The sequence below is a fragment of the Atta cephalotes genome (genome assembly GCF_000143395.1).
Source record: "Atta cephalotes unplaced genomic scaffold scaffold00004, whole genome shotgun sequence".
Classification (NCBI taxonomy): domain Eukaryota; kingdom Metazoa; phylum Arthropoda; class Insecta; order Hymenoptera; family Formicidae; genus Atta; species Atta cephalotes.
Genome location: NW_012130068.1, coordinates 5,646,939 through 5,661,257, shown reverse-complemented (window position 1 = coordinate 5,661,257; position 14,319 = coordinate 5,646,939). Strand labels below are relative to the sequence as shown.

General features: G+C 35.2%; 1 protein-coding gene across 1 annotated transcript in view; it reads left to right on the top strand.

The window, feature by feature from the left end:
* LOC105625973 (E3 ubiquitin-protein ligase TRIM9) overlaps positions 1 to 14,319 on the top strand; it is a 123,451-nt gene that overhangs the window by 89,095 nt on the left and 20,037 nt on the right. The window contains exons 4-6 of the mRNA XM_012207281.1: positions 9,916 to 10,011; positions 10,765 to 11,158; positions 13,032 to 13,064. Coding sequence (XP_012062671.1) covers positions 9,916 to 10,011; positions 10,765 to 11,158; positions 13,032 to 13,064 — 523 coding nt within the window. The remainder of the gene's footprint in view (positions 1 to 9,915; positions 10,012 to 10,764; positions 11,159 to 13,031; positions 13,065 to 14,319) is intronic.

Here is a 14,319-nt window from a genome sequence, read left to right as displayed (position 1 = left end):
AGAGAGAGTAGAGAGAGTAGANAGNGAGAGAGAGAGAGAGAAAGAGACGGAATTGAGTAATACGTTAAAATTAATCCGTCGCCGATAATATTGAACTTTAAAGGCACAATTGATTTTTTGATTGTAAATTCTGGTAGATGAATTTAATTTTACAACAAAATAGTAGTAAAATACAACTTCTGCAATAATAAAATCTCGTTGTTGAAGCTTTCATAAGAATGTAGAAATTTTTTTCTGATTTTTATATACAATCCGAATAATAAAAAAATCTGAAGTTTTAAGATCCCATTTTGCGGACGAAGGGTAAAAATTTCATATCTTCGATGAAGAGCTAATTTTAATACATAGCAGGACATCAAAATTATCAAATGTAAAAGGGGGTTCTATAATGAACGTTTGAAATATCAAGTAATAAAGCTTCAAAGCAATTTTCATGCGCCACCCTTGTGGCTGATCCGGTGCATCGGTTTCTCTGATTCGACATGCATGTGCCATGCGGTTTCGATGTTGCGTGTGCAGCCAACCATTGCATTCATGCAAGCTCACTACTCCGGTGCATCGACGCGGCGATAGGCCTATCGTGTTTATGTATAGGATAGTATCCATCGGGATCCCGCTCGTCCCTTACAGCAGACTCAACATGTCCTGGTAAGGGCGCGGATAAACGAGCCTCCGTGACGATAAATGGATGTGCGGTGTGGTTCACCCCTCGGGGTGAAATCAGCGTATTATTTTGAAAGTCGATATAACGTGGTTCTCGTTATTTGAGCCATAAAAATTGAATCGATATCGAAGCAGTAGATTAAACGAGGAAAATCTCAAGAGATTTTATTAAAATATCACGGTAGTGATATAGAAATTAGTTTTTATCTTATTGGACACTTTTTATATCAGTCCTATAAATATTACAATATTTTCCGCTGGAAATATCTTATATGTTGTACTTGTTCGATCATCCTCTACATCTTCTACTTTATTTTTACACCTACTCTCTCGAAAATAATCTATTCTACGTACTTCCCTATTTTCACCCTCGAGTGAACAGCGAAAATCACTTCAGACAGATGACCCTGTACAAGGAGGGTGGCACTATCTTCGCCTTTCTTACCGCGCCAACCACCCCTTGAGTCGAGGGGCGAATCGCGTGGGCTGCGACTATATGATAACGGGCTCGTGCGATCTTATGTTGGACGGCAAAATGTATATGCGCGCGGTGAGAATGAATATCTCATCGTGGAAGGCGAAAGGCTAGAAATCAAGGCTGATGAAGAAGAGAGGAGAGGGCTGCATTCGAGTGACCAATTATTCCGGCACACGAAACCGATTCTCTACGACGTCGGGCCACGCCTGGCGTAGACAATGAAGAACAACGGTGATAAAAGCAGGCTTCCATTTCAGCGAATGACTTGGGGCACGTGATGAAACGATGCTCCAGTCAGGAATGGCGAAATATATTCCCGCGCGCCATGTGCTCTATTAACGCTATACCAGGGATAAAATGTGCCCGGCACTTTTTAACTTAATATCGCGCGCACTTGCCGAGCAATGCACTCTCGTTTTATAGTAACTTCGTTTTGGAACTAACTAACTTTGACTTCATACTTTGACGAATAATTCTTCAATATCTGCCGAGAAGAGTGAATTTACCTGATTTAATTTTTGCTATATATTATAGGTAAAAAAGACAATATTTTTTATAAAAGTATAGTCTTTCAGGTTGTGTAGTTATAAGTGTGGTGTGCACAGAAATGACAGTTTTGCTGAAGTATTGGGTTGTCCGGAAAGTTCGTGCCGCAAAAGATTTAAATTTAATAAATGAAATTAAAAATTTAAATTTTCTGCGTTTCAATTTTCCTTCAAAATCGGCACGAACTTTCCGGACAATTCAATATATTTAAAAATTTAGCTAGATACGGACTGAAAATAATTTTGTTGAACTATCAAAATAATTTTATAGGTTATTCAAGCTGATTATTAGAATATCAAAACTTTTTGCAGGATTGTTTATCGTCTGAAATTTCTACGTAATTATTTTGTTTCCAGCAAAATTATTTTTAGACCCGTATTTAGTTAAATATTTAAACACTTCATCTCAAAATCGTTCTTTCCGTGTAATACAAGGTGTAATGTTTTGCATAATGGCAATTAAATTGATTTGGAGCTAATTTCTGTCACAAGAATTTTGAATTACACGAAAATGTTACATTCCTGGAAAAAAAGTTTCATAATTATATAAAATTATATATAATTATACAGGGTGGATCAGAGTCGTTGAACCAACTTTTTACCCTATGAGCAAATTATCGACTTCATACTTAATTGAATTATAATGTGTGCAATTATTTTCTCATAGGGTAAAAAGTTGGTTCAATGATTCTAATTCACTCTGTATATAAAATATGTTGATACATGTAACACTTTCCTGGGTTTTTATATCATGACGTCTTGAATGGAACACATAATACTCGCGTTCACTTAAAAGCAACGTCGTTATAGCAAACAGTAGGTGGTATGTTATGTAACAATAGCTGGGTCAAAGAGATCCCAAGTGTTTTAGGCAGATCGCAATCGATCTTGGAAACAATGGCGGGGTTCTCGAGCTTAATAAGTGCAAGAGTGCTTTTGGTATGTTGCTCCACGTGAAAGCGCCTCGAGGGTGACTTCGAAACACCCTCGACTTTTGTAATTATGCTTGCACCATCGTACAGTTTGATTGGCGTCCTTAATTAACAAGTGCATTCTGGGCTGCAACTAGATGTGCATTATCTCGACGAGACTTGATGATTCTCGCGAAGCTTGTTCCCGCCAGACTTGCTTCCGCGATTCTCGCGATCACTTTTTCATATGAAATAGAGATCATCCGACGACCGGCGAGTTTTTGCTTTTGCATCTGGCTCTATTTGGCAAAATGCAGTATTAAAACTCCCAGCCAAAGGAGAATCATGAAAATTCATAGTATTCTGCGCGAAACGTTATTCTCTGTGGGGAGGCTCTATCGTGCAGGATTACACGACGGCTGAATAATTTAAGCCAGGAAAATGGAATATATCATCGCGTAATATTTGTTTATTAGCGTTTTCCCGCCGTGACTTCAAAAGATGACTTTTTATCATGCAAAAGGACAGCGGACGAATGTCGGGATAAGTATTAAGTTCTTTATTTTGCATCTCTGCAGCCGATTCGCAATATAGATATTTGTTATAGAATTTGTTATAGAAATATTAGTCATACATAGAATAAATAATGACTTGCTAATATCGAATAAATAAAGAGCTTAATTATAAACTTTTTGACATGTTCAGTTTTTTTTTTTGAAGTTGGTACCTCTATAATATTTTGAAACTTGACTAATTTATTTGGCAGAATTGAACACGTAATAATATTTTTTTCTTTGGAGTAAAAGGCAACGTTAATATACGAATAATTTTTAAACAATAACGATTGAAAAATCGTACTGAGTATGCTATATCCAAATTTATTGCATATTTTTTTAAACGTTCAACTATGATATACTTTTTTCGTTAAATTCGAAGCATCTAATTTTTGGAATACTATATAAGAAGTTTTTTATTTTAATTTTTTTTAACAAATGTTTGAAATTATACTGTTTTTCAAAATTTTTGTTTTCTTTTTCCATTTTTTTAAAAACTATTTAATATTGAATCTTGTGCCTATGATATGTTTTATTCACCACATTATAAGCTATATTATATATGAAAACTAACTCATTTCAAGCTCAATTCATTGGGCGGAATTCAATTTTCGTATAATTAATGCGTTTTATATTAAAAAATATTATTTACAAACTGTTTTTAATAAAACACAAACTCGAATATGGCGCTTATTTTCGATGTAGATTCACTATGTTGAAAGAAAACGAAATTTGTGACAATTTCGTGATGTGTTCTTTCTTTGCAAGTGTCCCCATGTGAAACTAAGTGTGACGTCAAAGGGTTGCAAGAATACAACGAATGTATTCAGAAGAATACCCTAATCCGATACTGTCAAATTCGATAGAGTATACCTAAATTCTCTCAAATTCTCCCCTCGCTTCTTTCCAACCGCGATTCGACTAAAGTAACGGAAGTGCTGGAGGGACCTTGGCGGACTTTAATGGAATTACGCGTGAACCGCGTGAAAGTATTAAGGATCGATTATTAAAGCGAGATCGTGCCGCCCTTGTCACGAATCTGACGAAGTCTCTCCCTCGCGGCTTCCCTTTATAGGTGTACAACGCGGTGACTGCGGTAATTAATATAACAAAGGGTCGGGGGCGTTAAAGGGACCGCATGTCGGGAACAATCTCGCGGCATTCTCTATCGGGTAGCGGTCGCCTCGCGCGCGACTCGAACTTGGTGGAAAGTTGCGCTGAAAACTGCGGAAATTACCGGGCGCGGCCGACAGTAACTCGAAAGGAGTAACTTAATTACGCTCGAGCACGAATCGCCATTGCAAACTTTTCGTTTGTGCCTGTGCATGTGCGCGCACGTGAATCCGCGTGTACGCGGGTGGCAAAGGGCTCGGCGGAGAATGCCCAAGGCAACGGATATACTTCCACGAACTTTACACGGGCAAAAATTCATTTTAGCTCGCCATTGTAACGATAATGAGCTCTGACAAGCTCTTAATTCGTAGCTTTGTTGTTGCGAATTAAGAGTTTGTATGTATGTAAACGTAGTGTTATTATTTTCATTTGATTGTTATTATATCCTCTTATATATATATATATATATATATATCTTTTGGTGACTACGCGAAATATTGTTTAGCCAAATACATTTTTAAAGATTAACGATAAAATAATTTTTTATTGATAGTTATAAGCGAATAATTTTTAGTATATTAATGGAAGAATATACAATATTACATATATTTTTCATTAAAATGAAAAATTGATAAAATGTTAAATATTTTTCTGTATTGCATTTGAAAATAATACAAAAATTTTGGCGGCAATTTAAAACCTAGATTAAAAATTATTTTAATGAGAGAACTTATTTAAAAACAGTATAGCGATTAATAAATAGTTTAAGAATAAACTTCTAAATAATAATTCTAAATAAAACTTCTAAATAATAAGACAAAACGAGAAAAATTGTCATTTGAACCATAAAATTATATTATTAAATATAAATATTGAACTGTTTCATATTTAACATTTATTTTATACGGAAAATATAAATTTCTAATTTCAGTCGCTTTTTGTAAAGTCATACACCTGATGTTAACCCTTAATACTTAAAGAACAGGGAACAAGGAAGATTTCGCGGGAACAGACTAGACACTCGCGTGTCCAAGACCGAGAGGTTCCCCGATTATGATCGTGGATGAGAGCTTAATCGAAAATTAATCCGAGCCGCGCGCGGTGCTCGAAACTTTACGAAGGACACGATTCCATTATCGCGGCGGACCGCTTTTGAGTTATCTCGTACATGCCGTTCGCGAGATACGCTCGTTTCGATGTAAATTGAAAGCGACGACGATCACCGGTCGGGTGACGATCACCAGTCGACGCGACCGCAAGAATAATTGCAAGATTAATCGGTCCCCATTTCACTCGATAGAAATATCAATATTCCATGTTTGATCTGTCCTTTTTTTTAATTTACGTTCTTTCAAGCCGATTGTACATCACGCCTTGCCTCGAGATTAATCGACACGAAAACCCTTCCGGTCTTTCCACCTTTTCCCGTTCATTACCGTTTGCCTTGTAAATATGACGTTTTCTGAAAAGTGTTTGCTGAAAAGCATCGGCTAGATTTAATAAGCTTTCGCGTTCTGTTCGTTAGGATTTTAACGAAGCTTTCATCCGACGCGGATGAAAAATCTTCTCCGGTGATCTCTTCACGAGTTGGATAAACTCCGACTACTTTTTTTTATTTTTTTTATTATTATTTTTTTTAATATTTCGGTATTATATATGTCGGCATATTCTAAAGAACTTAAAGTTCCACTGGGTTCTTTCTGCAGACTTTTATGACTATTATAACGAGCTGGCTAATGTTAACAAAGTCTTTGATGTGAATCGACTCTTGGCCAATTAATGTCGTCAAGAAAGTCGAGCTCTTGCCACAACTGAGACAATTCCTGGGGCGCATTTCGCATTAGACTCGTCGAACGAGAAGTTTAAATAAATTATTCTTGAAAGTTACGACACAGGAAATGCCTCGCGAATCTCGGAATTAGTATGCGCGCGCTTGCACCGAGAAGAGCGACCAACTATACATCAATATTAATACAGTCTTATATTTACAGAAATTCCATGAACTATTTAGACGACGGTTCTTTTAACTATCTTGTTAAATTCGTATTAAACTCTGTAAGTCTCCAGTACTGTCATCGCAAATGTATTTTGTAGATAATTATCAGAAATTCACGAGGCTTTTTATATTTTCATCGAAATAAATTAAATTAAATATATATATATATATATATTCCCTTCTTTTTTGCACTTTGTGATAATATCTAAACGTAATGGAAGGTTGTGCGGGGATTTTGTTGATCAACCTAACAATCGACGGAGAAATTCCAGAGATGTTTGCGAGATAATCGATCGAGGGAACATCTCGCCCACGGCTGCGAGGGAGAAGGTCGGATAGCTCGTCGCCCTGATGAAATCCCCAAGAGCTCTTTTCATGCTAATAAGATTTCGTCGGTCGCGTCCAATGGATACGCGCCAAAGCGCGAGAGAAAGGCATCGCACCGTCGCCGTCGCGTTCGGCATGGAAGAGACACTGAGAGGAAGATAAACGTACAAAGGGATACTGATGCCTCGGCAGCCTCGGTACAGCCGAACGGGGGAATCCCTCGACATGGTACTTTTGTGTTGGCGCTATAATTCGATATTTTGAGCGCGATGCCGCAGGTGAGAAAAATAACGAGTTTTCCTGTAAAAGGATTCAGGAACATGTGGCCTATCCGACGAAATTAATTATCAAGTCCACTTTCCGTCGAGGAATAAAAAGTTGTCTAAACAGATATATCTAATAGCTAAATTCTCACTAGTGCGCACTCAGTATACATTAAAGGCACACAAATCAGATGTATTGACGTGAAGATATGTGTTTAATGTAAATATAAAAACAGATAAATCGAAAAATCAATATTCTTTAGTGTGCTGTTTGATGAAATATATACTTTTTAATTCAAAGTATTTGCATTTTAATAGATTAGATCAGCGTATGACTTTATAAGTAATTATTGCAGTTATCTTATCTTTTGCTTATTCTAGCAGAGACTCTATCTCTAGCACTTAATTTGTCATCCTTTAGTGGTTTGTACTTTTGTGCTTATTAATATTGTATATGGAAAGAATGATTTTACTGAAATATCTAAAAATTTAACTAGACATAGATCTAAAAATAACTTTATTAGACCATCAAAATAATTATGTAGGGAAACTCAAGAATAATGAGCAAAAAATTTTTATATTCTAACAATCAGTTTGAGCGTTCTACATAATTATTTTACTTTATTGAAATTATTTTTTACAGATTTATATCTAGCTAAATTTTTAGATATTTTAACAAAATCATTTTTTTCGTTATTTACTTACAAATAATAAAAAGTTGTTATTGAGTATAATAGACGTTTTTTAGCATCCGGAAAGTCTTGGCAGATGTGTAGCAGATAAATATTAGTTACACGAAATGTAGATTTCTCGTGTGCGATTCCACTGATCGTTCCACTATCGTTTAGTCAAGAATACGAGAAATGGATAACGTTCACGTCGAATGTCGCCTGATATTTTCCTGTAATCCGTCGAGGCTTTATCGCGAACTTGCACGAGTAAATCCGCGTCTTCCCTGATGAATGCCGACGCTGTCGGTATCGTGTGCATACTGCATACGCGATCGCATCCCATTTCGACTAGCACACATTGTCGTGTTAAATGGAAACTGCCGACGACGACGCGACGTGCGTTGGTCTCTGGTGAATTCGACGAAGTACACCCGTCCGTCCGCTCGATCGATCTGAAGGTATTGTCCGGTGAGGAAAGTCGAGAAATGAGGAAAATGATAAACGAGAACTGTGGGAACAATTCGCGATATTGCGAGACGATGCCGGTCGCATTCTTACTCAGTGTAAAATGATAAATTAAATCGCAGTTATAAATGCGTGCCGGATTATAAGAATGTCGTTTCTCTTCGATGTTCACCACAATATTAATCTTGAATGCTGTAAAGTATTTTACATAAACGACTAAGAGGTTGATTTTGATGAAATAAGTTTCGAACTGTTTTACAAATAAAGATAGAAAAAATTAATAAGAAATAACATAAAATGGCTTTTTTGCCATTTTATATTATTTCTTATTAATTTTTTAATAATCTGATGAATATTTCACTTGTTCCTATTCCTAAAGAAAAAAATTCCTAAAGAAATATTTACTAAATGTAAACATACATTATTTGATTTAAGTTTTTTATTGCTTTCTTCTTTATATAAATATTTATTTATAAATAATAAATAAAAAATAATAATAAATAAAAAAAGAATACATATTTATTATTATTATTATTATTATTATTGTATTTAAGAAAATGTTACTTAAATTTAGGAATTTTTTTCCTAGTAGAAAAGCTGCTTATAAATTAAATTAAATATTAAAGAATCTTTTAAACTTTTTAAATATGTATATTACTAATTTAATTGTATTACATTTATATTAGAGACATATATAGTGTAATATTATTTTATTAAATTTGCGTATAAATATTTTAAAATAGAAAATAATATTTTGAATCGTATTTATGTTGTTGTTTGTACATCATGAATAAAATCAGATATGTTTGTTTACACTATATCTCGAGTTTAGTTTTCGAGATTTTCTCGAGAAGAAATAACGCTGTATGTTCCCTCTTTCCACAGCGAAAGAAGAGCATTTTATGTCGTTATTGAACAAACAACGATATGTACTTAATTCAAGCTCGTTTACGAAAGCGTGACTACGCCTATATATGGTACATTCAACGTACAAACGCTCTCTACATGAGAACTGTTTATCCATTGGAACCAGCGTGACATATCGATCCAACATCGAACGCTTGTGCTGTACATAATTCGTCTTCATTAGTCATCAGTACCTCTATCTATCTATGTACAGTTTACTAGCATGTAATCTCTGTTTTGCACTATACACGTATATACACAGAAATGTGTATTATGCACTGAGAAAAAATGTACTAAATTTTATCAAATATTTGTTTGAACTAAAACCAATATTAACTAAATATTTACTTACAATAAATAAATATTTACTTAAAAAATAATACTTAGGTCGGTATTCATAGTCAGATCTTATATTCAAGATAAGTCTTAAGAAATCACGAATCAGAGAGCCATATTAGCATCTTAAGACGTTACTTTAGATAGTCTTGAAATAAGAACAGACTATGAATCCATCCTTAGATTAATAGTTCTTGTATCAAATGAATCTCGAGTTTAGTTTTCGAGATTTTTTCGAGAAGAAATAACGCTATATGTTCCCTCTTTCCACATGTTTTATATTTAGTAAGAATATTTAGTTAGACTATTCAAACAAACATTTATTAAAATTTATTTTCAGTGTACATAATACATTAACGTATAAAATTGAAATATATATCCTACATATATTTTTCATATATATTACATAATATATATTATTATATTTTTCAATATATTATACAAATTAATTTCTAGCAATATGATTTTAGAATTTTATCATTTATAGTTTTTTTGTCTTAAAAAAAGTAAGATTCTTTTTAAATCGATACATATCTTTACAATATTTTTTTCTTTAAAAAAGGCAAAATTGTTTTTATTCCATATTGATATCTTTTAGTTACCTTTAGTACAAACCTCTACATATCATGTTCTCTGAGTACGCACGTACCACGTTTCTTCACGTGTCGTGAATTTCTGCTGTTACAGACGGAGCTGTCGCAGAATCTACAGCAGCTGTCGGAGAGAGCCCGCTCGACAACGGAGTTCATTCAAAGGCTCAAAGGAATGACGGATAAAGTACATGTGAGTATGGGCACGCCTTTGGCGCCCGTTTTAAATTCCGTGTCGACGGACGTGTCAACGCGGTACGGTGCCATGAAATTGCGAAAAGATATGGCATTAATTACATCAGTTCTTTGATAGAAACCCGCCGTGCATTCATCTCTGATGGCCGAAGGGATAATTCGAATATACAAAGGATAGCAAAGGATTCACAATCGGTGAATCAAATTCCGACAGAGATTTCTTTTGATATAGTCTTCTATTTTCCCTTCTTTATGGACATGCGTAATCAGTTTGATATTAGATTTCTCTCGTACAATATCAAATCGTACCTATATTCGTACAAACATTGTCTTCTACATTCAAATATGTGTATGTGCAAGTATTAAAAAATGTACGATATTTCTAAAGAAGTTAAAGTATCCCAAATTAAACTTATTCCATGAAAATAGATATATAGAAAGAATAGATATATAGAAAGAAAATAGATATATTTCTAGCAAAAAAATTACTACTGTATTTTTATAAAAATTAATTATTATAGTTTTCCAATTTTCCAATTTATTTTTCCAATTTTCTATGATAAAATATATGTATTGAGTATAATGATAGATCATAATTTCTTCTATACATTAAATATACATGTAAGTTCTCTGCTTAGTTTAGAGAGTTTATTATGAAATTCTGTCGTGTACAGATAATATTATATATAAAAGTAATATTGAGTAAAAGATATTTCGCGATATTATAATCAAAGAGAATAATCCATTTCAGGAGGAATGCGTGGCGCTTGAGGAGGAGGTTGAAGATCGGGTAACGAACCTGGTGAGTCTTCTGCAAGCGAGAAAGTCACGGTTGATCGAAGCCGCTCGACAAACTAGAGAGGCCAGGGTACGATCGTTGCGAGACCAGGTGGCGAGATGTGCCACACACTTACAGGCGACCACAGCGTTGCTCACATTCTGTATCGAGGCGCTAAAGGAGACCGACAGCGCGGCCTTCTTGCAGATCGGCGGCATGTTGTCGGTCCGAGCAGCGACGGCCGCCGGTTCCTGGGGCGGTGCCGAGGGTGTACAGGAGATCGCTCGTTTGCCGTTGCTCGATCTTACCCTGGACGACAAACCGCTGCGCCGCGCCATCGATCAGCTCACCTTCGTCCAACTTAAACGTGAGTCCGCCATGATGGCCGAATGTGGTTTACGTGATTGTGTAATGTCCGTGTGCATAGATTGAACCTGTCCATTCGGCAATGATCGCGAATAAATTTTATCGTACGGACGAGTTCGGGTTTCCTGATAGCAACTATATCGCATTAAGACGAAATGAGAAATGACATGAATTTTTACTCATGGTGTATATGAAGCAAATGAGCTTTTTGCACGCTACCATTTCCGCTTGATCGATTAGACTTGTATAACGTTCTGGTATACACGTTTCTTAAAAAAAAAAAAAAAAAAAAAAAGAAAAAGAAAATCAATATTAAAGTTGAAATTTATGCTTGGACGAACGAGAAACTTTAACTTTTTACTTACAACTTAAACTAAATAAGATGTTCCGGGATAAACCTGTAGAACTTCGCAGTTGATGCTATTGATTTCATTGCACTTCCAAAGTACAGCTTAATTAATTGCTACGGAACTCAGTCAAAGTATCGTAGACCTATCGCGTGTACTAAAGAGGAAGTTACTTAGGAGCCAACGTGATTAGAGCTAACCAATAGATAATTTCGTTGCAGAAGCACATATTTGTGTAGTTTAATAATGAGATACATTCAATTCTCTACGATATATACATACCATACTTACTTGAAATATCTATAACATGTAATGTCATACAATAAATAAAATAAACAAGTAAAAACCTTTAAAAAAGAAATTACAAAATTAAATTAAAAATAGAGCTAATAAAAGTTTAATGCACAGTTATATTATATAAAATAATAATCAATACACAATAATTAATTAAATGTTCGGCTCAGATTTAAGCCATCTTCAATAAACAGTCGTACCTATGAAAATATAATTTAAATCATGAAGATTTCGTCTCAAGTTTTGCTAAATTCAAAAGTGCAAATTGATTACAAAAGCTAAGTAATGACAGTAATAAAATTAGATTAAAACTTAAAAAAATATTGCTTAAGATAAATCTTTCCCAAATAATAACTTTTGACATTAAAAATATGTATTTCTCATTCAAACGAATAGCATGTGTTTTAATAATTTAATAATTTTGCAAACATTTTGTGAAAGACTTTTTCTCTGAAAAATCGCCGCAACAGTCGTTTGAATAAATCAGATATTTCTTCGTCATGATGTCTGAGATAGTTCGTAAAACATCTCGTTGGCTCCACGTCCTCGTTGGAAACTCATCCGCTTAGTTCGTTACGCGAACTGAATTGTTCATGATGGTTCGTCGAATCCTAGCTCGCATTGCGTACCTACGTATGTACCCGTGATAAAACAACGAGCGTAAAAGTGGTGTAAACTCGTTTCGAAAGACGACTTTGTGTACGCTTAATTGACTCGTAGCTTCTCGTTCCGCAACTACCGGGATTTGTAGAGCGATTTATCTTTACGAGGCCGCGCTGATCGCGCAACTTTGTACAAGTCTTGTTCGTTGATAGTCATTTACCTCTCAAATCGGCGAAAGGAAGGTTACACATGCTAGTAAGCTTCGATTTTCTTGTTATTACGTAACTCCTGAAACGACTTGCAATTACAGTTCTGTTATATAGATCATTTAGATTAGTTGCAATTTTATGCTCTGGATCACACGATTCATATCTTGTCTTTATTAATCAATTTTAAGATATCTGCAAACTTGATAATAATCACGTGAAAGGAATAATAATTTTTTACTCGAATTAATAAGTTTCCCGATTGTAAATTAACAAAGTGATCAAAAGTGAAGGTATCTGATATTTCGATAAGAGACTTTCGAGCGAGTTTTGTTTGACGTTGTGTTTGCATGCAATGTACGTAAATGGATGCAAATATTTTCATCAATTCAATGATTATAAATCATTTTACTGTTGGACGCAGCGTCAGAAGGGGAAGAGCGATTTCCTACAGCAGGTAAAGGAAACTCAATAATAGTAAACGCAGTTGTAGACATATATTTAAATATTAGTGACACGGGAAAGGAAAAGAGAGATGAAAAAAATTATTAAGAGAGATGAAGGAGGCGTCAATCTCACCCGCCAAAGTAGTCTAGACGGCTGAGAGATGACGAGAGGAAAGAGTAGGGAGGTCTGCTTAATAATTTTACGTAGCCCCCGGCAACGACTCCTTTAAGCATGCCTCCTTGCTCGCCATGGCTTTGCCGTACACTAAAACGTTTCAAAAGCGGATTAATTAGGTACCGGCTTTGCAGTAACTGCTATAACGATCTGGAGGTATTAACTCGTTACAAGGAGACCTCTCCTTACTGTTCACTGGGTATACACGGCTCTTCGTTGATTCTGGGTGTTACAGACCAATGTCAGATCGGAAAACGTTAATCACATCTGATTACCGTGTTTACAGACGTATGGATAACTTAATAACGTACGGATAGAAGGATGGGAGACACAAGACAGATGCACACTCGAAATTCAATTCACTTGAGTGGCAAATAAAATTATCGATTTCGTCGACTCAATTTGACGATGGAATCAACTCAGAATTGGTCAAAGCATTCGCCATTAAAATTAAGGATACTACGTGCGGGAAGCACGTTATATTCGCTCATTATTTTAACAAATTTAACAACCGCGCGTTCTGATTGAAATTAGAAAAGGAGAGATTAATGAAATACAAATCTATTTAACGAAACCTGATAAACGACCATCGAGAAGGGTATAAACTCGCTTCTCTATCAAGACATTTCACTTTCGTGGAATCTTGATATAAATCGTACGGTGATATCAGAAAGTTTCTTCATTACTCGCAGTTTGCTCGTCAAAGAGTGGCACGCCTCGGTTCGTTAAAATCTGCGATCGGCAGTCACACGGAATTTCATTTACTTAACCCGGCTTTGCAAATAGCAAAGCGAGGAATGTGCCCCGTGGAAACTTTCAAGTTCGCGGGAATTCCGTGTAAAGTTTCCAACGAAATCACTCTAGCGCGTTTCCCAGAATCTAACGAATGTAATACATTAGAAAAAATATATGCATATTTCGTTGGATTACGAATTTTTTTTCTCCATTAACTTTTTGAAACACAGGATTTTACAATAAAAAATGTCTTGTATAGAAATTATTTTTATAAAATATGACAAAGTTTTAATTTAATTATTTGTGGAGAGAGAGAGAGAGAGAGAGAGAGAGAGAGAGAGAGAGAGAGAGAGAGA